General features: G+C 39.5%; 1 protein-coding gene across 1 annotated transcript; it reads right to left on the reverse strand.

Moving 5' to 3' along the window:
- Positions 1-10,244: 10,244 nt before the first annotated feature.
- On the reverse strand, positions 10,245-10,921 carry LOC149225586 (uncharacterized). The gene is made up of 2 exons (XM_089379965.1): positions 10,791-10,921; positions 10,245-10,554 (listed from the first exon to the last, which is right to left on the reverse strand). Exons 1-2 carry the CDS (start codon positions 10,919-10,921, stop codon positions 10,245-10,247), a joined length of 441 nt encoding a protein of 146 aa, XP_089236091.1.
- Positions 10,922-23,044: the final 12,123 nt, after the last annotated feature.

Consider the following 23,044-nt stretch of genomic DNA (forward strand, 5'->3'; position numbering starts at 1 on the left):
GTTCTTGACTGGGTTTTCCCCTAGATAGGGGTTTTGCCCTGGTTGTCCGCCTACATCTAGTGTCCCTGATCTTCATGTTTTGTATTTGATAATTGCTTGATGAAACAAAGATAAAAGAAGAACATAAGAAAGTTAATAAGAACACAATAATATCACAAGTAATTATCATCATAAGAAAATCTTTCTGCCTTTCTGATTTTCCAACATGGTATCAGAGCTAAGGTGAAGAAGAAGGAAAAAGGCAGCCTGAAGATCTACTGAAAGGAGAATAAGGAAATATCAAAAAGTTGAATAAGGGTCATTAAAGAGGATCATATAAGGAGAGAAGCTTACTATCTTTAAGAACCATGTCTAACTCAATAAAGGGAGAAAACAAACTAGAAGTAACATCCAATTACAAGGCATGGAAAAAGAGGATAGATCTCATCCTTGAGAAGAATAAAGTCTTGGATCTAGTCAAAGGAAAAGTAAAGAAGCCTACAGATGAATCAAGTGAAGCAGTGAAAGCAAAGTTTAGAGAAACAAAGATTTTGGCCATGAGCCTAATAGTGGATGGAATAAAGGATAACCTCATCCCATATATATCCAACATAGATTCTGCTCAAGAGATTTGGAAGGATACTCCTACATTCGAGAATGCATGCAGTCAAGAAGAAGTCAGAATATCTTTAGTAAGCAACAAGGAAAGTGAAGAAGAGAAAATCTCGAATGACTATTCTGCTCATCACAAGAATAAAGGAACCTTCAAGAAGTCCAAAGGGCCAAGGAAGAAGATAGACCTATCCAAGAATGAATGCTACAATTGTCACAAGATGGGTCACTATAGAAGTAATTGTCCTAAGAATCCAAGAAGAGATAGGGATCAAGCAAACATTGCCAATGAAGGTTCACCAAAGAAGAAAAAGATGGAAGGATCTGAAGTCAAAAACCTATTTTCTAGGGACTTTATCCCTTACATATCCTTCTACTCTAAGTTTTGAATTGTTTTCCTTTATGCTTTGATTTCTAGTATTTATAGGTTTAACATGCTTTGGAAAAACATTTTTGAATTGTTTTGATAAAGTTATAGGTATCCCTCAAGATTGGATTAAGAGGGAGCCCTCACCATTTTTCCAAAGATAAGTATCTTACTCCTTGTATTATCTTTTTATATTTGGTTTCCCTCTCTTATCTAGATGTGTTTGTATTAGATGCTAATAACATTTCTTTTATATTTTTCCTTGTTTAGGAAAGCCTGCTGATCTGCTCAAGGGTTGTGGAGGAGACCTCACAAAGCAAAAGTCCTATTGCAAGAGAAGTTCTTCAAGAATTGATGTCCTACAAGGTTTGTCAAGAAAACAACTCAAAGGTATGTCTTAGACCATAAGCTTCATGATAAAGGTATATTCATTCCTTTTAATAATTTGTTTTACATTACTAACATCGTTATGTCTAGGACCTTTGAATCATAAAGATTCTTATTTGGGTGATTAATCATTAGATTGAATTTATCCTCATTAAAATCATTATGTTTATGGAACCCTAAAAGGTTCTCTGTAAAACCCTAACCTAAGGGTATGTCAATGCTAATGTGAAAAACCCTAGTCTACTTAGGGTTATTGATGAAATCTAGAAAATACTATTCTTTTGATGTTTGGGGTTTTGATGGTAATGTCATGTTTGAAGTTTTAGTATTGTTATGGAAACCCTAGTCCTTTAGGGTTGGATGGTAATGTCTATGTATTGAATTCCTAGACCTTGAGGCTTTAGTAAATCAGGGTTTATGAGCAAAACCCTTACAATGTCTAGAGTAAGCTCCTAGGAATGAAACCCTTGGTGTATGTTTTCCCGTTTGATCGAAACCCTACCCTGATCAAATTTGTTATGTCTAACTTTTATTGATATTTGTGTCTTGGGTTTACCTAATAGATATTGTTGTGATATGCTTATGCATGATTATGAAATCCTAGATATGTATATGTGCTAACCTACTCGTTGATGCTCATAGTTCTAGGGTTTGTAACTAAGCCCTAGTAGAAGTTTGATATTCTAGGATATGGTGATATTGTTTCCATTATGATGATAAATCTAGGGTTTACAACAAACCCTAGTAGAAGTTGATCATATTGTTGAAACCTTAGATTGTGCTATGATTGATGACATCTAAGGCTTAGTGTCTCAAAGATGGAATCTAGGGTTTGCATTAAATCTTAGTAGAAGTCTAACATATGAATTCTAAAGTTGTTGGATGCATTGTAGACGTATACTTGTTTGAATTGCTTCTAGGGTTTGCAATATATTATAGTAGAGTATGTCATATCTCTAAAAGAAATATTGAGGCCCTAGATATAATGAGATCGATATCTTGATTAAGTTACTGATGTGGTCTAGGGTTTGTAACAAAACCTGAGCAAGAAGTTGAAGTATAGAAGTATGTGTCTCTTGCTGATTATGAACCTAACTAAGTTCAGGTATTTGATGGCTAAAGTCTCCATTATTGTATGATTATGATATAATTAACTCATGCTTCTATATATGTATTTGTTTGTACTTGCTGTCTAAGTTGTGCAGGTACATAGTCTTCAAGATGTTGAGATATTCATAAGAAAAGTTGACTTGATTGGCAAGCATGATGAAGTAAGTTATATGAATGATGATGATCAAGATGACTCTGATAAGAAGGATGGAAGCCATAAAAGATTCTTCGATGTTATAGAAACTAGTTGATCTCCCCAAGTTAAGAGGGAGTATGGATAAAAGAAAGGGTATATCTCTCAAGTTGAGAGGGAGGGCATATTATAGTCATGATGGATACCTTGAAGAAGAAATTGGAGAATGAATATTGAGGTGCTACTGAAAGAAGGAAAGCAGGATCTGGTTGTAGAATATGTTGCTACATGTGAAGTAGGAAAGGAAGTTGTATGATTGAGGAAACTTCTATCAAGATTTGTTTGGGAAGCCTCTAAGTCCTACTGTGATAAATTGTGAAGCAGCATCAAGATGTTTGAAGACCCTGAAGGTTTGTGTTTACTTATGTGTATTTGAAAGGTTGTTACTGATTGGGGTTGTGTTTGTACAGGTAAATCTCTTGGAGTTTTGGAAGCATGTTTTACATGCTTGATGTTACTGATCTGTTTGATCGGGAGAGATTTGTTACCGATTTGAATAATCGGGAGTGTTGAGGCTTTGTGTGTAATACACATTGACTGGGAGTGTTGAAGAATCTAGGGTTGTCATATTAAGGTGATTCTTCTTTTTTATGATAACAATTTGTGAAGCATTTATACAATTTATATTAGCTCAATGTTTCATTCATTATTAGTACGTGTGTATGTTAACTTCATCAGACTGCTATCAAAAACAAAAGAGACAAGAACACAAATGTTTGGCTTTTTGACATGGCCAAAACCTCTCCCTCTTGGAGAGGAAAACCCATGCATAAATTCTTCTTATAGAAATTTCCTTGATGAATACCAAGACCATGATGCTTGATATATCTTGCCTCTCCAAGACCAAGTCATCAATCCTCTTCGTGTCACTGCTAAGATCATTATCTTTGCTGCACCATCAAGGTCATCACTGCTGCACCATCCTGATCTTTATTACTATTGCAACATCCATTGTTGCACCTTCACCGAGATCCTCATCATGACAATGAGATCTTCATATGCATGACTGAGAGCTATAGTTAGATCCACTGAAAGCATGATTGTTTCTCTATAGATGCACTTCGTTGCACTGAGATCATAGTTCAAGTTGCTTCAGAGATCATTGAGACTGTGGTTCTCTCATGCAGTATGATTTTTACTGAGACAATGAATGTGTTCTCCATGCACCGAGGCCTTTCATTCTAATCTCCAATGAAACAATGACTGTGATGTTATCCCTCCACCGAGATCAACATCATCAAGCTATCACCAAGGTTACAAGGTAACCGAGATCCCATACATATCCGAAGTTGCAAGGATGCTTGTCTTCTTGTAACGTGGATCTTAGACCCATATCCATCCGAGAGTTGATTCATAGGTATGTTGTGATCATTGGTTCTGCTGTTGTGACATATTTACACAGATCCGTATACCAAAACAGAGATGTCGAGGTTGTAATCACAGAAGTATACATGTTGTGTCTCTATCCACAATATTACCCATCTGAGGGCTTCTCCTTCCAGTCACAGGTATGCCGAGATTGTCCAAAACCTAGGCTAGTCCTTACACGAGATTATTCTGCTTCATTTAGCCGAGGTTATGACTGCACCTAAACCCCAAATGAGGTGCAATCAAACTTTAACTACGGCTCTGCTTCTCCACACGAAATTTCAGAGCAATCCGAAAATTTTCTTATGTGATTTTCGTTGACCCTTCATGGGTATTTATAGTGGTTAGCCTCCTATATTGAGCCGACATACATTCATGAACCGCGCGTCCTTTTATCAAGCTGACGTAACTTTCATTTATGTATTTAATTCATATTTGGAGCCAACATGAAGTATTCTTCCTTGTTTTTGCTTACAGACTTTGGTAGGTTTGTTTTTGAGGCATTGATCTTGATCTTGGAGGGTTGTTACACAACTTTGAAGACTTGTACATATTTACATGAACTCATAAAGAGTTTCTATACACATGACATGATTCTTTGACATTTATAATAAATCCTTAAGACATCAAGAAGAAGTCTTTTACTTAGAGACACTTCTTGCTCATGAAACCCATGTAGCAAGGTTACAAAAATAAATTATTTCCTTTTATTACATCAAATACAAAGATCATGTCATTATGAAGACCGAACCTAGTTACACTTTCTTCAACACTCCCTCTTAACGAGGGAGGTCTTCATAATGGTACTTGGTCATTCTCAATCTGAAGAATTTGTCATAAGAAGAATCGGATTTGTAATCCATCTGTTATAGTATCATTTCAACCAACATTGTTTCCACTTAGCAAGGCCTTGACTGACAACTCTGTCTCTTGCTTAGATCAGAGCACACAATGTTGGCGAGACCAATGATTGATAGACACGCATCATCATTGTCTCTCTTAGGGTCATACCCACCCGGGTGTTCTTCGAGTATGCCCTACTAGGACTATTCTTATCTTGGGTTCCCAGCTTTCAAGAATATCAGTCCTCTTGCCCACTCTTGTCTTGGATGCCCTACCACATCCTCAAGGAGTGTCGGATGCCAAATGATTGCACAATCTGCCATTCTTTCTTCTGAACTGAAGACAAGAATTTCGTGTCTAACTCTCCCTCTTAACCAGGGATGAGTTCCAAGTTTCTCTTTCCTCAGAAACTGGCTCGAGTTTCTTTGCTCATAGGAACTTCCTAGAGCTCCCTCTTACCCAGGGATTCTATCATCAGTGCTTTATAGGGTCTTCTAGTTGACTGACGATTCAAGACTTTGATGTCATCGATTTCTTCACATGTAGGGTTCAACCATCCATCACTTTCCTCCATCATGTCATTCCTTCTTTCTCAGAAAGTATCCTCCTTGGCTTTACATCTGGGGCTTCCTTTATAAGCTCATCTGTCTTCACTTTCCTTCAAAAGTAATTGCTCTGGATCACAAGATACATAGTTGTGACATCCTTCACAACTTTCCTTTCCTTGATCTTGCACACATACCCAAACTTTTCCAAGAGGTCAAACACCAAAAACAAATTACATATTACCTTTTGGTGATGGCTTTTTCCAAAGACATCTTCTTGTAGGTATCAATCATCCTGCATTCATGTTGACACATCTCCTAATGATATCTATTGTCAAGGGTCCTCATCTATTTAGACTTCCATCAAAGTCTTCACATCATTCCGGGAGGTTTCCTGGTCAAGTCTTCTTGATCCTCTGCTTCTTTGTATGGGAATCCGGGTTGTTCTTTGAAAAGATCAATCACTGCAACGTTGAGATCATGCCAAGGCTATTGCTATAGACTAGACTTCGACTTCAGACCTCCAAAACACTTGCTGTAGATGACTGTAGATGTGGACTGCTTCTTGTATTGTCTCCTTGATCGGCCATCCTTGTGTTTTCCATACTGCTGTTGTAGATTAACCCTTTGATCTAGGGTTTGATCAAGGTATAGCTTTTTTAGTTTGCTATGCTTGCATGTCCCTTTTTCTGCCCTTCCTTGACTGCCGAACCAATCCCTCTGATACCATGTTGACGAATCTAGGGCTGTCATATTAAGGTGATTCTTCTTTTTTATGATAACAATTTGTGAAGCATTTATACAACTTATATTAGATCAATGTTTCATTCATTATTAGTATGTGTGTATGTTAACTTCATCAAACTGCTATCAAAAACAAAAGAGACAAGAACACAAATCTTTGGCTTTCTGCTAGGGCCAAAACCTCTCCCTCTTGGAGAGGAAAACCCATGCATAAATTCTTCTTATAGAAATTTCCTTGACGAATACCAAGACCATGACCCTTGACATATCTTGCCTCTCCAAGACCAAGCCATCAATCCTCTTCGTGTCACTGCTGAGATCATTATCTTTGCTGCACCACCAAGGTCATCACTGCTGCACCATCCTGATCTTTATTACTGTTGCAACATCCAATGTTGCACCTTCACCGAGATCCTCATCATGACAATGAGATCTTCATATGCATGACTGAGAGCTATAGTTAGATCCACTGAAAGTATGATTGTTTCTCTATAGATGCACTTTGTTGCACTGAGATCATAGTTCAAGTTGCTTTAGAGATCATTGAGACTGTGGTTCTCTCATGCACTATGATCTTTACTGAGATAGTGAATGTGTTCTCCATGCATCGAGGCCTTTCATTCTAATCTCCAATGAAACAGTGACTGTGATGTTATCCCTCCACCGAGATCAACATCATCAAGCTATCACCGAGGTTACAAGGTAACGATATCCCATACATATCTAAAGTTGCAAGGATGCTTGTCTTCTTTTAACGTGGATCTTAGACCCATATCCATCCGAGAGTTGATTCATAGGTATGTCATGATCATTGGTTCTATTGTTGTGACATATTTACACAAATCTGTATACCAAAATAGAGATGTCGAGGTTGTAATCACAGAAGTATACATGTTGTGTCTCTATTCACAGTATTACCCATCCGAGGGCTTCTGATTCTAGTCACAGGTATGCCAAGATTGTCCAAAATCTAGGCTAGTCCTTACACGAGATTATTTTGCTTCATTTAGCCGAGGTTATGACTGCACCTAAACCCCAAATGAGGTGCAGTCAAACCCTAAGTGCGGCTCTGCTTCTCCACACGAAATTTCAGAGCAATCCGAAAATTTTCTTATGTGATTTTTGCTGACCCTTCATGGGTATTTATAGTGGTTAGCCTCCTATATTGAGTCGACATACATTCATGAACCGACATGTCCTTTTATCAAGCCGACATAACTTTCATTTATGTATTTAATTCATATTTGGAGCCGACATGAAGTATTCTTCCTTGTTTTTGCTTGCAGACTTTGGTAGGTTTGTTTTTGAGGCATTGATCTTGATCTTGGAGGGTTGTTACACAACTTTGAAGACTTGTACATATTTACATGAACTCATAAAGAGTTTCTATACACATGCCATGACTCTTTGACATTAAATCGTAAAGACATCAAGAAGTCTTTTAGCTAGAGACACTTCTTGCTCATGAAACCCATGTAGCAAGATTACAAAAATAAATTATTTCCTTTTATTACATCAAATACAAAGATCATGTCATTATGAAGACCGAACCTAGTTACACTTTCTTCAACAGGGAGGACATCTGGCCGACCTGTGTGTTGATGTCTAGTTCCCAAAGTAGGTAGGGGGGCGTTGGTCATAGACCTTTGACCTTGCATTACGCACTTAGTTCCCTAGCTTGATGGTTAGCAAGTAAGCCTGATGGTACCTAGAGCGACAGAAAGCTTTAGTCCATCTTAGTCCTACCCGGATAGATTTCCCTGGTCAAGAATCTAGTCCATGGCACCGTGAGTGCCTAAACTCTTCGTAGTTCATTTTGAGATCTTCCATGTACCTCTATAGATATATGTAATTATGAATACCTCCCTAGTTAAGAGGGAGTGTTGAAGAATGTAACTAGGTTCGGTCTTCATAATTGTACTTGAGTCATAATGAAATGTATTTATCAAAAGAAAGAAAAAGAATTTATTATTATTATTATGACTTATTAAAGCATGGGTTTCATGCTTGGGTCATCATTTTATAGGTCAAAGTCCCCATTGAGGACTTCTAGGTTTTATATTGAATCATTAGAGTCATTGTCCATTTTATGAGACCCTTCTTGGGCTTTTGTATCATGTAAAAAGAATTATTATTGAGTCAAATAATTCATTTAGGCCTCCTCCACCAAGTCAGCCTCAAGAAGATCAAGTTAGCCTCAAACAAGGTAATTCCACCTCACCAGAAGCCTATATATTGGAGCAACTCGACTTCATTTGGAACACTCTCTCATCAAGTTCGATTTGCAGTAAAAAGTGCAGTAAACTGGTTGCAGTAAAAGGTGCGAAGTTGCTGGAAAAGAAGGAAATTGAGTTTTTGCGTTACCTTTCTCTCACACGTGAATTTATTGAGTTGAAGTTGTGACCGAAATTCTCTCTCTATTGCAGGATCGAAGTTCTGAAGCTGGGTGTCGAAAATTCTGCTGTAGTTGCAGTAAATTGGATCGAAGTTTCTAGATGTTGTTGTGCTGAAGCTATTACATCAAGGTCGAAGATGTGAAGCTGTTGCATCAAGGTTGAAGCTGTGAAGTTGCTGCATCAAGGTCGAAGATGTGAAACTGCTGCATCAAAGTTGAAGTTGTGAAATTGCATCAAAGTCAAAGTTCTGGATTGAAGCTGCACTTTGAAGGGCTGACACTTACAGGAAGGAAGGGCTAACTTGGTGGAGAAGGAAGGTCTTTTGGTCTAGGGTCTTGGTTGTCTCACTGTCATATGAATCTACTGAAGGAAGAGTTCTTGACTGGTTTTTCCCCTAGATAGGGGTTTTGTCTTGGTTGTCCGCCTACATCTTGTGTCTGTGATCTTCATGTTTTGTATTTGATAATTGCTTGATCAAACAAAGATAAAAGAAGAACATAAGAAAGTTAATAAGAACACAACAATATCACAAGTAATTATCATCATAAGAAAATCTTTCTGCCTATTTGATTGTCCAACACAAAACTCCTTCGGAAGATGTGTGTGAATTTCCTTCCCAAACTTGACACAAATGAGATGAATCCCACCCCATGAATTTTTCCCAGCAACACCTTTGCGTAGGCCCTAAAATGGTGAATAAATCTCTCACAGGAGCAGTGATTTCCAGCCTTGAAATTCACCCCAAATGTTGGTCCACCCTTAGTGAAATTTCTCCTAAATTTGCTGGCCAGAATTCCCCTTGCAACTCCTTCAACTTAATGGAACGACTCCTGCCCCTACGCCCTCCTGGAAGTTCGAACTAGTTGAAGCAAGAGCTGATTTGACCCACAAACTCCAACAAATCTCTTCCCACTAAGTTATGAAAATCTCTCCTAGAGTGGCACTCGAAGTCCACCGAAAGAGAGGTTGGAATTTCCCCTCAAAAATCCCTGTGCTCAAAGCACCAATTGACTTGGCTATCAGCACAAGCAAACTCTCAAGTTAGGTGCATAAACAAGGAACCCAAAAAATGAGTTTGCTTTTTTTTGTTGTAGCTACTCTTCTCCTCTTTCCCCTTGTGGCCCACACCAAATCGAGCCCCCTTGAGTGTTTTCCCTCCTTGTGGGTCGAATTCCTCCTAAGGGTTCGATTTCCCTTTTTGTGTGGCCCCCACAACTCACCACTTTAATTTTTACCCATTTTTCCTAAGTTGCCTTCTTTTCCTTTTTGCAAAATTTAGTCCCAAGTCTTCTAACCCAAACTCCTAAGTCCAAACACCAAAATATTTAGTACGAAACAAAACTGCAAAAATGGGGAATGCTCCTTAGACAAATTTAATTATTGGGGATATGACAGTCCTCCCCTCCCAAATGTTGCTTGTCCTCAAGCAACTGAAGTGTTGGATGCTACAAAATTTGTTCTCCTTCCCACGTGGCATCCTCCTCTAGTAAATCCTTCCATCTCACCAGGTACTCTTTGATAGTTCTACTCTTGAGCCTCCTTTCCCTCTCTTGCAAGATGGTCTCTGGTGTCAAAACCAAATGCCCCTCATCATCTAAAGGCGGTAACTCTATTGTGGTTGTCACTTGCTATCCTAGAGCCTTCTTCAGGCAAGAAACATGGAAGACGTTGTGCACTTTGCTTCTAGTTAGAAGCTCCAACTAATACACTATGTCACCTACCCTCCTGGTTGCCTTGTATGGCTCGTAGAAATGAGGCTTGAGATTTTCTGCTCCCTTTTGCCTGAGCATGGACTGCTTATATGGCTGCAACCTCAAGAATACCAAGTCACCCATCTCAAACTGCCTCTCCATTCGACCCCTGTCTGCATACACTTTTTGCTGGTTTTGGGCAGTCTGCAAATTATCCTTAAGAGCTCTAAAGATATCTTGGCTTTCTTGTATCCAATCCTTTGCTCCAGGGGCCTTGCTGTCTCCAAAGATCACATCAAAAAATGTTAGTGCGTCATAACTGTAAAGAGCACGAAAGGGCATCATACCTATAAACATATGGTACGTGTTGTAGCAATACTCCCCGAGGTACAAGTTACAACCACTTCACCCATGCTCTCTGCTGCCTGGTCACAGTTGCACAGGTAGCCCTCTAACCACTTGTTTAGTATATCTGTTTGAGTTTGTTAACTCGTGCTGGGTGCAAGCTCAGTGCCCACTAGGCGAAATAGCTCCTGCCAGAAACCACTTATGAACCTGCTATCCCTGTCACTGACAATAGTCTTAGGCAACCCATGCAGCGTAAACACCTCCCTAAAAAATAACTCGGCCACCTGGGAAGCTGAGTACTTGGCTGAAATGGCAAAGAAATGAGCAAACTTCGTCATCCTGTCCACTACCACATAAATGCAATCTCATCCCTGAACCGTCGACAGTCCTGTGATAAATTCCATCGATATACTCTCTCATTTCTGCTCAAGAATGGGGAGAGGCTGCAAAAGCCCTGCTGGATGAGTGTTCTCTCCCTTGTTCCTCTGGCAAGCATCGCAGTCTCGCACATGCCTCAAGATGTCCTCCTTAAGCCCCCGACAAGTGAAACACTCTCTAACAATCATGTATGTCTTAAGTAACCCCTGGTGCCCCACCTAGGGTGAATCATTTGCAGCTCATAGGATATTTTCCCTCAGTTACGACCCTGGCACTAAATAGATCCTATCCTTGTAGTATATAATCTCATCCATCACCTTGTATCTGTCATCCCCATGAGTACCATCCAAGACCTCGCATGCATGTTGATTCTTGGAGTACTCCACTAGTAGTTGTGCCCTCCAGTCTTGTGTGATGTCCATCAGAGAGAGTGTCGCGGGCCTCTTGGAAAGTGTGTCGGCTACTACGTTCTGTTTTCCCTTGACATACTCGATTTCAAAGTCGTATGCTTGAATCTTGCTCACCCATTTCTGCTGCCTCTCTTGCAAGGTATGTTGCTCTAGGAAGAACTGAAGATTGTTGTGGTCAATCTTCATCTTGAATCGGTTGCCCACTAGGTATTGCTTGAACTTGGCTAGTGCATGCGTCATTGCCAGCATCTCCTTGTCGTAAATAGAGTACAATCGCTCATGGGGTAGCAAATTCCTACTCTCGAACGTTGTGGCGTGACCTCCTTGCGTCAATACCAGTGTTGCACGTAACGCCCCCCCAAAGGATCCAAACCAAGAATCGCGTCCCATGGGGGATCCGTTGTTGGATCCACAATTTGGAATTTCGGAACTGCGGATTGGGCCAACGAAGACGGTTCCTGGAAATTTGGAAATGTGTCGGCCCAATCCGCGGCGGATCGGGCACGGATCTGTAGATCCCAAGTGGATCCGAAGGGAGACGGGCAATTCCACAGGGTTCTAAATATTTTTTTATTTTTTCTTTGACTTAAGTTGTGTTGGGGCTTATCGGACACTCCCAAGGTGCTCCTTAGATGCTTCATAGATGTTCCCTCATGGTAATGTTAAATTCTTAAAGTAAAAGTGACATTCTCCTTTATTTTTCATTTCATCCTTTTACTTAAATTTTTAACATTACCATGAAATGACTCAGGATGTTTGAGAGTGGTTCCAACCTCATCAGACTTCATATGGAGAAAATAGAATTTCATATCCTATTCAAAATTCAGCAAACTTAACAGTTTTCAGGAATTCAGGATCAATGGGATTGTGGCTTTTCATTAGATTATGTCATGTATGAGGTATGTGGTTAGCATTTAATCAAGAGCACCAAGCCCCATATGTACCCCTAGTGTTGGTGGTGTTAATTGTTGAACTCCTTTGTCATGCCTTTAGCAAAAAATTACCTTTCAATCAAGTCAAAATCATTGATCAAGCATGTTAAGCTTTTTCTACCATATTTTAAGGCTTGGATTAGGTAGTTTGATCAAAATTGGGCAATGTTGACTAATATCCCTAGACAATCGAGGTAGAGACAAAGGCTAGACAAGAGGAGAAGAATCTAGATTCTAGATGGTTGATGCATCTAAATGATTGATGCTCGAATAATTAATCATTAATGTATAATGGATGCCATATCTATCTTGATTTATGTACAAATATGCATGCTTCCATATCTTCTACTATTATTTTGGTATTTTGGATGCTTTTTTTAATATAATGCAATTTTTTTTTTAATAAAGATATATATATATATATAGTAGATGCTTCTGAGATGTTTCACTTCCTAGATTTTTGGGAAATGACGCTTTCGTGTCCCTGCTTCCAAAAAACGTCCCCGCTTTGTGCAACATTGGTCAATACGGTTCCAACCCCTTCGCCAGAGGCATCACACTCCAAAACAAAGAACTGTGTGAAATCTGACAAGGCCAAAATAGGGTAGATGCTCATTACCTTCTTGAAGTGTTCAAATGCATTTTATGCCACCTGTGTCCATTCAAAAGTCCCCTTCGTCAAATCCGTGAAGGGTGCTGACAGTTGTGAGAATCCCTTCACAAACCTCCTATATTATGTGCAAATGCCCAAGAATCCCCTTAGCTCTGTCACATTCTTGGGCATAGGCCAATCTAGGATGGTCCTAATCTTCTCTTGGTGTACCTTCACTCCATCCTCCCCTATCATGTGCCCAATGTACAACATCTCAGTTAGTCCAAACTCAAATTTGGACATCTTCGCATACAACTGCTGCTCCTCTAGTATGCGCATTACCTCCTCCAGGTGCTGGAGGTGCTCCTCCCAAGTCCGACTATATATCAGAATGTCGTCAAAGAAGACAAGGACATAACGTCGCAGTTGCCTGCGAAACACATGGTTCATGCAGGACTAGAATGTGGCTGGTGCGTTGGTTAGCCCAAAGGGCATCACCAAAAACTCAAAATGCCCATAGTGACAGTGAAAGGCAGTCTTGGGGATGTCTTGCTCCCTCACCCAGATCTGGTGTTACCCCGAGAGCAAGTCTATCTTAAAGAAGTAGTTAGCTCCCCCGAGATCATCCATCTGCTCGTCAAGGCGCGAGATGGGGTACTTGTTCTTCAACGTCTTCTTGTTGAGGGCCCTGTAGTCTATACACATGCGGAGAGTCCCATCCTTCTTCTTCACCAACACCACAGAAGAAGCAAAGGGGATCGAACCAGGCTTGATGTGCCCCAACCTCAGTAGCTCCTATATCGCCCTCTCAATCTCGTCTCGATAATCCTTGGGGTGCTTGTAGGGAGTAGTAATGACTGCATGCACTCCCTCCTCCAGCTCAGTAGTGTGCTCGAACCCTTTGTCCGGTGGTTTGCCTGAAGGAATCTCTCCAAAAACCCTTTGATGCCTCTCCAACAAGGCTAATATATCTGGATACACGGGTTGTGCCTGAGTCCTTGTCTATGAAATCCTAAGCTCCACTTCCCACTCTATGTACCCATGCCGCAAATATTCCTCCATTCGATGAGCGGAGACTGTCGGGGGCGGGTAGGAATACACCCCTCTCAGCATTGTTGGCTACCCATCTAGGCCTGTAAATTCCATCACCAACTTCTACCAATCAATGGTGACCCTCCCCAATGAGTACAACCATTGGACACCCAACACCACATTGTTGTCCGGAACATCGAACACAAAGAAATGGTTAGTGATGGAGTAGTTCCCCAATGTCATAGTCGAGCTGGGAACATACTTCGTGCACTACATCGTCTAATCTCCTGGCACCAACATTGAGAACCCCTCAAATTCTCTATGTGAATGCCCCTCCACTCCACCATCTGGGCATCGATAAAGTTTTGGGTAGCCCCACTGTCTACTAGGACTGACACATGCTGCCCTTGTACAGTACCTCTAATCGAGAGTGTCAAATACTTCAAAACTCCCTGAAGTGAAGCCAGAACACCCCTAGATGGAGATGGAGCGAATGGTCCTCCTCCCCGAGGTGGTGGTGGTGCTCCTCATGATGACTGTGGCCCCTCATCTCTGTGGCCTACCTCCAGCTCAACCTCCTCATCTGGCTCACTATCTGAGTATACCTCAATGTAATGGGCCTTGCCCTTGGTGCACTTTGTTATTTTTTTGTAGCATCATAGGTGTTCTAGTTTCGAAACTTTTTGGAGAGGCTAAAACACATGAGATTTCCCAAACTTAGAAATCGTTTTTGGAAATTCCACCTAGAATGGTTCAGTTAGATTATTAGCCTTTTTTAAATATTTCCTAAGTCTAAACTTAGGGAATATGGTTAACTAATCAATATTAATTGAGATAAGGTGAGAATTCTCTAGAAACTCACATGGATTGACAGGGAATTAATCTGGGCTCTTGATTAAGTTTTAATCTTGGTCGTTGGTGCTCCAATAGAGGATTATAAGAAGTCGATGGGTAGATGGAGAGTACACTTGTGAGAATCACATAGAGTTTGATTTCCTTGGAGGGTTCGATTTTCAGAGAGCTAGTCGTGCTGGTAGAGTTCGAGCTTTAGTAGGGAAGTAAAGACAATGAGGGGCAGAGACAGTGAAGTTGGAGGAAGATTTCCAGATTTGGCGAATGCATTTGCAGAGAGGCCGAGATTTCTCCAGGAGGTTATGCAAAAGATTCAATGGGCAATTCGATTTGTTGAGGAAGGAAGACATTTCCAATTCTAGAGGCTGGGCAAAGGTTCTAGAGTGTCGAAGAAGCGTTTTCCCAGTCAGCAGCAGCCAAGATGACTCGATTAGCAGGCGATCTGGGTAGCACGTGTGGCAGGCAGCCTTAGGTTGATGCAAAGCCTGCGTACGACCAGTTGGACCGCTTGCTTTTCAGTGGTAGTCGAGTGTCGAGATTGCTCAGAGTGAGGGTAATTTCCCTCAAGATACTTTTACCAGTGTTTTTCTCTGCAGTATTGCCAATTTCAGCATCCAGATTGTACTTAGATAATCTCACTGCTGCATAATAATATAAAACCCTCAATTTCTGCACCTGTTTTCCCAAGTTGGGTTTTTCCGGGACTTTTATCCATAAATAATTGTGTTAATTATTGTGTGTTCTAATATTTTTCTCAGTTTCCAGTGCTATTTATTTTCCGCAGTATTTTTGTGAAGATTGCAGTGTGTTTATTTTTTTGTTGTCGTAGCAATAAAATGTTAATTTAATTAACAGTTTGAAGAAATAATTCTAGTTGCTACAATAATATTTCAGTAGTGGAATTTTCACACACTTGTGCCCTGGTGCCCAAGGCTCCTGGCATGTGAAGCGTAGTTTCCTTCTCTTGAGGTCCCTCCTAGTCTCCTCATCCAAAGGGCCACATCCACTCTCCCTATGAGGTGTGCAAATATCTCGGTTCCTCTGTGGGGCGGTAGGTCTAGTGGGTGCAAAGGCCCTGGTATTGGCCATTGTGTCAATCATTTCTTGGGTCCTGGAAATAATGCCCAATAAGGATGTAGGCTTGTAGGCTCAACTAACCCCTCCACAAACAACATAATCAACTGGACCTCCGAGATATCTGATACCATCATGACCAGCCTCTGGAACTCTGAGATGTAGATCTCTGCGCTGCTTGTCTGCCTCAGGTGGGCCAACTCCTTGAAATGTAGCTCAGGGTCCTTCCTCTCGAACCTCTCAATCAATCGCCCGATGAACTCGGTATAAGAGGTAATGTGTGTGTGCCCTAGCGTAATCAAGTTGTGGTACCACCACTCCTGTTCATTTCCCTCCAGATGTAGCGTAGAAAACCGGATATCGTTTGTCTCTCACATGGGGTTCAAGTGGAAGTAAGTATCAAGCTTTTGGACACAAGCCCTGGCTGAACTCTTAGCTAACCCATCATAATTTGGGAGTGTGACCTTCCCTACTATCTTCTGCACCTCTTGACTAGATTGCCCTCCCCAGTAATGAGTCCCAACTCCTGTGGCACGCCTCTCCTTGAGGTGAAGGTACTCCCCAAAAGACATCACCCTCCTAATCCTGGGGTCTAGCCCCTCATACTCATCAATACCTAAGGCAACTGAGTTCACCAGATCTGCGATAGGGTCAGGCTCCTTCTCCTGGTCGAGCTCGTCCATAAAATGGGGCATCGTAGGACAACATGTTTGGCCACACAGAGGGGTATGAGGTGGCTGGTATGTACAACTTCCTCCCCCTCCTCTAGAACCCCCATCACCTTGGGGTTTTGCCCCTGGTCTATCATTCACATATAGACCCATCACCTGCTACATCATGTCCATTATGAGTTGGCCTTGCCTTAGCATCCGCTGGTTGGTCCTTAGCAACTCCTCTAGGAATTGGTTCTGCCTTCTTGTCTAGGTTGCTTTGTATCCTCTTGGTTCTCCATGTGCCCTCTTATGTTTTCCACCTCTGTGTCAGAAAATGGGTCTGGTGCTCCCTCTCTACCTCGACCTCTACCTCTTCCTCTTCTGGGTGGCATCACCTGCTCTTGTTCTCCACATTGGCTAGGAACATGCTCTGATACCATTGTAATATTCCTAGTAGAAATTTACAGTGAAATACCAAAGACATGCACTAGCTATGACATAAGCATAACCATAAATTTCTGAAAATAACACACGCAGAGACAAATTAAAACTCCATGGGGCAACAACAATAATCTTGAGCCATTTTATTAAGAAATATGGAATCTGATTACAACTGGAGATGGAAAGTGTGCACTCGGGCTTGCTATAGAAATCAAGCAAATACCCAGGTGAGAATAGCTGGAAATCTCCACTCAAAATGGCTCCTCCAAGTTGTGCGTTGAACCCATAAAATTTTGCACTGTTGCTGTAGGTGAACTGAGATTTGAGGGCCCAAAACCCCTCCAAAAATTCTGCAAAATTAGGAGCACGCTCCTTGAGGCTAATCAAACAAAACCCAGAAATGATTTGGGCTAATTCTGACCTGGAATTACCCAAATTTGGTGCTATGCCCTCCTTGGCAGATTCTGCATCCCCCACAATCCACAACTATTGAATGTACCACAATCCCTCCTCAATTAGCTGTAGAATTTCCTTGAAAAACTCCTCTGGAAGATGTGTGTGAAATTCCTTCCCAAACCCAACACAAATGAGATGAATCTTGCCCAGCAACACTTCTATGTAGGCCCTAAAATGGTGAATTTTGGCTCTCACAGGAACAGCAATTTCCAGCCCTGAAATTTACCCCAAATGCTAGTCCACCCTGTGAAATTTCTCTTAATTTCGCTGGCCATAATTCCCCTTGAAACTCCCTCAACTCAGTGGAACAACTTCTGTCCCTGTGTCCTGGAAGTTCGAACTGGCTGAAGCAAGAGCTGATTTGACCCATAAACTTCAGCAAATATCTTCCCACTAAGTTCTGAAAATCTCTCCTAGGGTGGCACTTGAAGTCCACCAAAAGAGAGTCTGGAATTTCCCCTTGGAAATCCTTGTGCTCAAAGCACCAGTCGACTTGGCTATCAACAAAAACAAACTCTCAAGTTAGATGCATAAACAACGAACCCCAAAAATAAGCGTGCTTTTGCTTTTTGTAGCTGTTATCGTCTTTCCCTTTGTGGTCCCCACCTAATCGAGCCCCCTTGAGCGTTTTCCCTCCTTGTGGGTCGAATTCCTTCTAAGGGTTCAATTTTCCTTTTTGTGTAGCCCCCACAACTCACCACTTTAATTTTTACCCACTTTTCCTAAGTTGCCTTCTTTTCCTTTTTGCAAAATTTAGTCCCAAGTCTTTTAACACAAACTCCTAAGTCCAAATGCCAAAATATTTAGTAGGAAACAAAACTGCAATGCTGCTTAGACAAATTTAACTATTGGGGATATGACATGATCCTTCATACAAAACACGTGAAATTATTTGACATTGTGTCCAGTAGAAATGAAATTTTGATTTGACACGAAATAGTAATCAAATATTTGATGAGAAGGAACATTTATACATGCCTGCACCTTATGTGTTGTTAAGAGTAAATGTTGTTGGAGATTTCCGGAAGAGAACTGTGTAATGATTTAGTCCATCTAACGTTTCGGATGGTTACTCCATCCATCATCAGGGACCAAAGATGCTCTGTAATAGAACTGTCATCTATCACAGAAGCCCTCAAGGTCAGTTGATATTGACTTATCTGTTATCTTAACATTTCTCTGAGCTAACATCAACAATATACATTGGCTGCTGATGATCTTTCCTGAGGCAAGGTCGTCAAGTAACTTGATTCTATTGCATATTACAAAATGTCAAGGCAGGTTGGATCCTTTAGAGTGAACTGAACTAAATAAGTCATTTAGCATTGCCTTGCTAGCTTTTGAGGTCGAATCAAGGTCCCAGAATACTTTGTATAAAAATGTGGAACTCCATTCTAAGTCTTCATGTTTTTTCATGCCCTTTAAGTTCTGCAACTGGTAGCCAATTCTCAATCTGCTTCTCAATGTGCCCATAACAACTGTAGACTCCAACTCCTGTCCATTGTTCTGTGGTTGAAGAATAAAAGTAGGGACAGTTACTATGATGAGATTGAGGTTTTAATCTTGGACACCTTGCTCACCATTCTCTATTGTGGTGCTAGGAAATAAGTAAATATTAATTTTCCATGGCCACCTTCCCTTCTTTCGTTCTGTATTGTAGAAGCAGTTGGTAATGCTGTATTTTTCTGTTTTCTTTATGATCATTTGGGCAACAGCACCCCTGAACAGAGCTGCTTTACAATTTTATTTGCTGCATCTGAGGGATGTAAAGGTCACGGGATTTTCACCCAGCCTCAGATGTAATTTTTCTTACAAAACCCACCTATAAACATGCTATTAAATTACAGCCTAACAGATTGGGGATGAAACTTCTTACAGGCTATAAACCTAGTAGCAATATTATTTGGTTAGAGACAAATGGATGGCAAAAAATTATCAAGATGCAAGACAAATGTGTTTGAGATCATACATAAAAATTATCAAACGAGAGTTGATTCCTAAATGCCTCATTGGTACCTGAAAATTCTTATTTGCTTACCCTACCCTCTAGCAAAGTCGCCTTTATAACTTTTAAGCCCAAATTTGGCATGACAACCCCTTAAGTCAATTGATTGTCTCATGGCTTAGGTGGTGATGAAAATTTTCAAAAACTTGCTCTTATAGCCTCTCTAGTGTTTCTTTGCTCCAATGACAAGGAACCAATTTGAAAAATACCAGATCTTGCTTAATATTTATCCCTTAAAAAAGTATCACTTATGAAAATTTTGAGGAGCGCTATCACATGAAACACTTTCTTCACTGTTAATGTGTACATTTGTACATTGCATGAATCTTGAACTGGAATCCAATTTTATTTTTACAGAAGGTATGACCTGTGAAAATTAGGCAATTTGAAAAGCTTGTGATACAATATAGGTCGAAAAATTATATATTTAGACTTAGTATCAAAGATACTAAAAAATCATAATACTTTGAAAATATCATTTTGGAGAAATTTTGTTGAGGCCGCAAGGCCACTATAAATCAAGATTTATGTTAAAAATTTGATATACTTTACCCATTATGACCAAGGTCTTTAGCTAAGAGGCCATAAATTTACACTTAGCCTCTATTGTAAAAAACCTAATGGGTATTCACTTAACCTTATGGTGATATCAGTGCTTTTAGGTATATGCCTTAACATAATACTCAGCATATCTAAAGAAAGTAATTACCAAAGACATTCTTGTAAATGCTATGACTAGTGCTTCCAAGTGTAACATGAGGGACACACATAAACTTGAGGTGGTCTAGAGTTATCTTGGAAATGTTAACATGTAAAGAGATATGTAAGATTAACAATTGGAACAAATCAATGACAACTACGAACATATAAGTCGAACACCGTAAGTCTTTAATGTCCTTTCCAAAATGGTTGTAACAAGATCATGTTTAGTTGAAGTTCTTTGCCTTGTCATTATACAATGTATGTGTATGGGAATATTATAGTGGAGAAATTAGTGCCAAAACCCTATGAAGGATTGGAAACAATCTTTCACTATTATTGTACTCATGATTGTAAAGGAATCAAAGCATTTAGTTGTAGGCATGGCTATCTTGCATAGAAATAAAGGTCTCTAGGCAAAAACTAATATACATAGATTAAGTTCTTTGAACCTTCAAACATCAAGGTTTTGCAAAAGGTACACATGTTTTTAAAATAATAGGTCAAGTGACACCATAAGTAAAGTGCATTATAAAGAGATGAACTTTAGGCTTTTACTCACTTCTTGTTAAATTTCACCCTTTAGGAGGAATCCATAATCATTATTAAGATTTTTTAGACTTAGAAAATTAGTGCCATTTAAAGGAGAGGATCTCAAATCCATGTAGCTATAATGGTAGTACCTAAAGAATCTACTCCCCACATTATAGCAACACCTCTATGGACCTCTTATGTGGTTGAACTTTGCTTTTCTTTGCTTCTCTTGTAAGAAGATTTGCATTATGCTCATAGGAAAAACACAAATATCTTCTCACTAGCAATTGCTTCATCCACTATATGGAATGATAAATGAGTATTTATAAAACCTATGTTACTATTATAGTGCGATTTCTTGTTTATTTATGTTGAAATTATAACTAGGTTTGGTCTTCATAATTATTGTATTTGTATTGATATGTATTTCATGTAAAAACAAAAATAAAAATTATTATTATTATTATTATCAAACATGTTCTTGATTTTTTATTTTGGTCAAAAGAAAAAGTCAAAGGGCATGTTCTTTGTGACCCTATGAAAAGAAGAAAATTTGAAATTTTGTAAATGTCATTTGTCCCTTCAAGTTGCCAAGTTGGCCCTCCAGAAAGACAAGTTGGCCTACCCAAAGGATGTGTCTCTTCACATAAACAAACAAACTATATATTGACACCTATGCTCCACATTTTGGCATCCAATTCGGTCTCTTCTGTGAAAATAAGCTCAAATCTATGATGTGGGAATTTGAGGCACATAAAGCAAGATCTGTATGGCACCTTCTCTCTCTGTGACTACGAAATATGGAAGACATATTACCTATGTGATGCAAGTTAGAAGAAGACATTACTATGTGATGCAAGCTACAAGAGGACATATTACCTCTTATGATGTGAGTTTAGAGAGACACATTTTTTATGGTGTTGCGAGTTAAGAGAGACATATTCCTTGTGATGATGCTAGTTCAGAGAGACACATTCTTTATGATGATGCGAATTCAGAGAGACATATAACTTATGATGATGCGAGTTCAAAGAGGCATATTCTTTATGATGATACAAGTTTAGAGAGGCATATTCTCCAATGTTGATGCAAGTTTCAGAGACATTTAAGACTGACAAATGACAGATTAGTTGACAAGACATGGCAAAGTTTGGAGGGTTGACTTGTCACTTGGATCACTGGTTGGTTGAATTGGATTTCTCTTGTTGATGAAGAATCTATACGGAAAGGATTGACAAGTTTCCCACTTTTGGATTTTCCCCTAGCCTCTGGCCTAATTTATGGTGTCTCTTGTCTCTTGTGCTCCATGATGTTTATTTTTCTTGACGTCTTTGAATGTGTAATTGCTTGATGACATTATAAGGAAACACATAGATCAGTTACAAGTAATTATCATGTTAAGAAATTCTACCTTGCATCCGAATTTCAACAATTTGCACCATTGTTAAAGGCCAAAGAAAAAGACAAATCTCTCCTCAACTACCATAACCAAATTTAGTGTTAAAATAAATGTTTCATCCATATTCAGATTGTGACGAGGATACATATTGTTGAACATGACTTTTATGTTGTGCAAAATTTAGCATTCCATTCTACATTGTATATTGATAAGTTGCATTGTCTCATGAGCATCATTTGCCATTACATAGAGTTTTGTCATATTAATTGCCCACATTATTATATATATCAATCACTTTTTAAATGTTGCTCATCAGTGCTATTTGTATGTTCTCAATTTTACTTTAGCTTTTTATTATATTCATTGATATTTATTATTTCTTGATATATTAATCACAAACATTGTATCCATAATAAATGAAAATGATAATGCTTCAACCAATTAGAGTGTTGAACTCTAATTTATGCATGGACATCACGGTGCTCATCCTTGTCATTCTAAAAGTAAATAAAGAATAACATTAATGCAACGTAAGGAAACAACTCATTTGTTTACTTAGAAAACATTGTTTATAGAAATTTATGTGAGCTTTGAACTAGGATCTCCATGCTAATACTAGCTTACCATTGTCCATCACCCAATTGTTGATTTTGTTTGTAGCATTGGGAAGTATTCCCACATGCCAAGAGGTCTCCTAAGTCGGCCTAGAAGAATTGTGAAAAATCAAAATAAAATCTTTATATTTTTTCGGCATCATGTAGGCTCAAAAAGGACAAGTCAACCCCAGTATGAAAGGGTGTGTTCCTTGGTCAAATTCAACCCCATTTGACAAGGATATATACATAATGTGACATCTTCATTTTGATTATTCATTATCGCATTTTCTTTATTCTAGAGCAGTTTCACGTGTGACAAAAACAAGCTGAATTGACTAGAATTTGATTGAGTTTGACCATTGACCCCAATACAGATTTGACCGCAAGATCAAGCTTATTTGCAGGTCA

Source organism: Pinus tabuliformis, chromosome J (assembly GCF_031772625.1).
Source record: "Pinus tabuliformis cultivar Carrire ecotype Pingquan chromosome J, CPIR1, whole genome shotgun sequence".
Classification (NCBI taxonomy): domain Eukaryota; kingdom Viridiplantae; phylum Streptophyta; class Pinopsida; order Pinales; family Pinaceae; genus Pinus; species Pinus tabuliformis.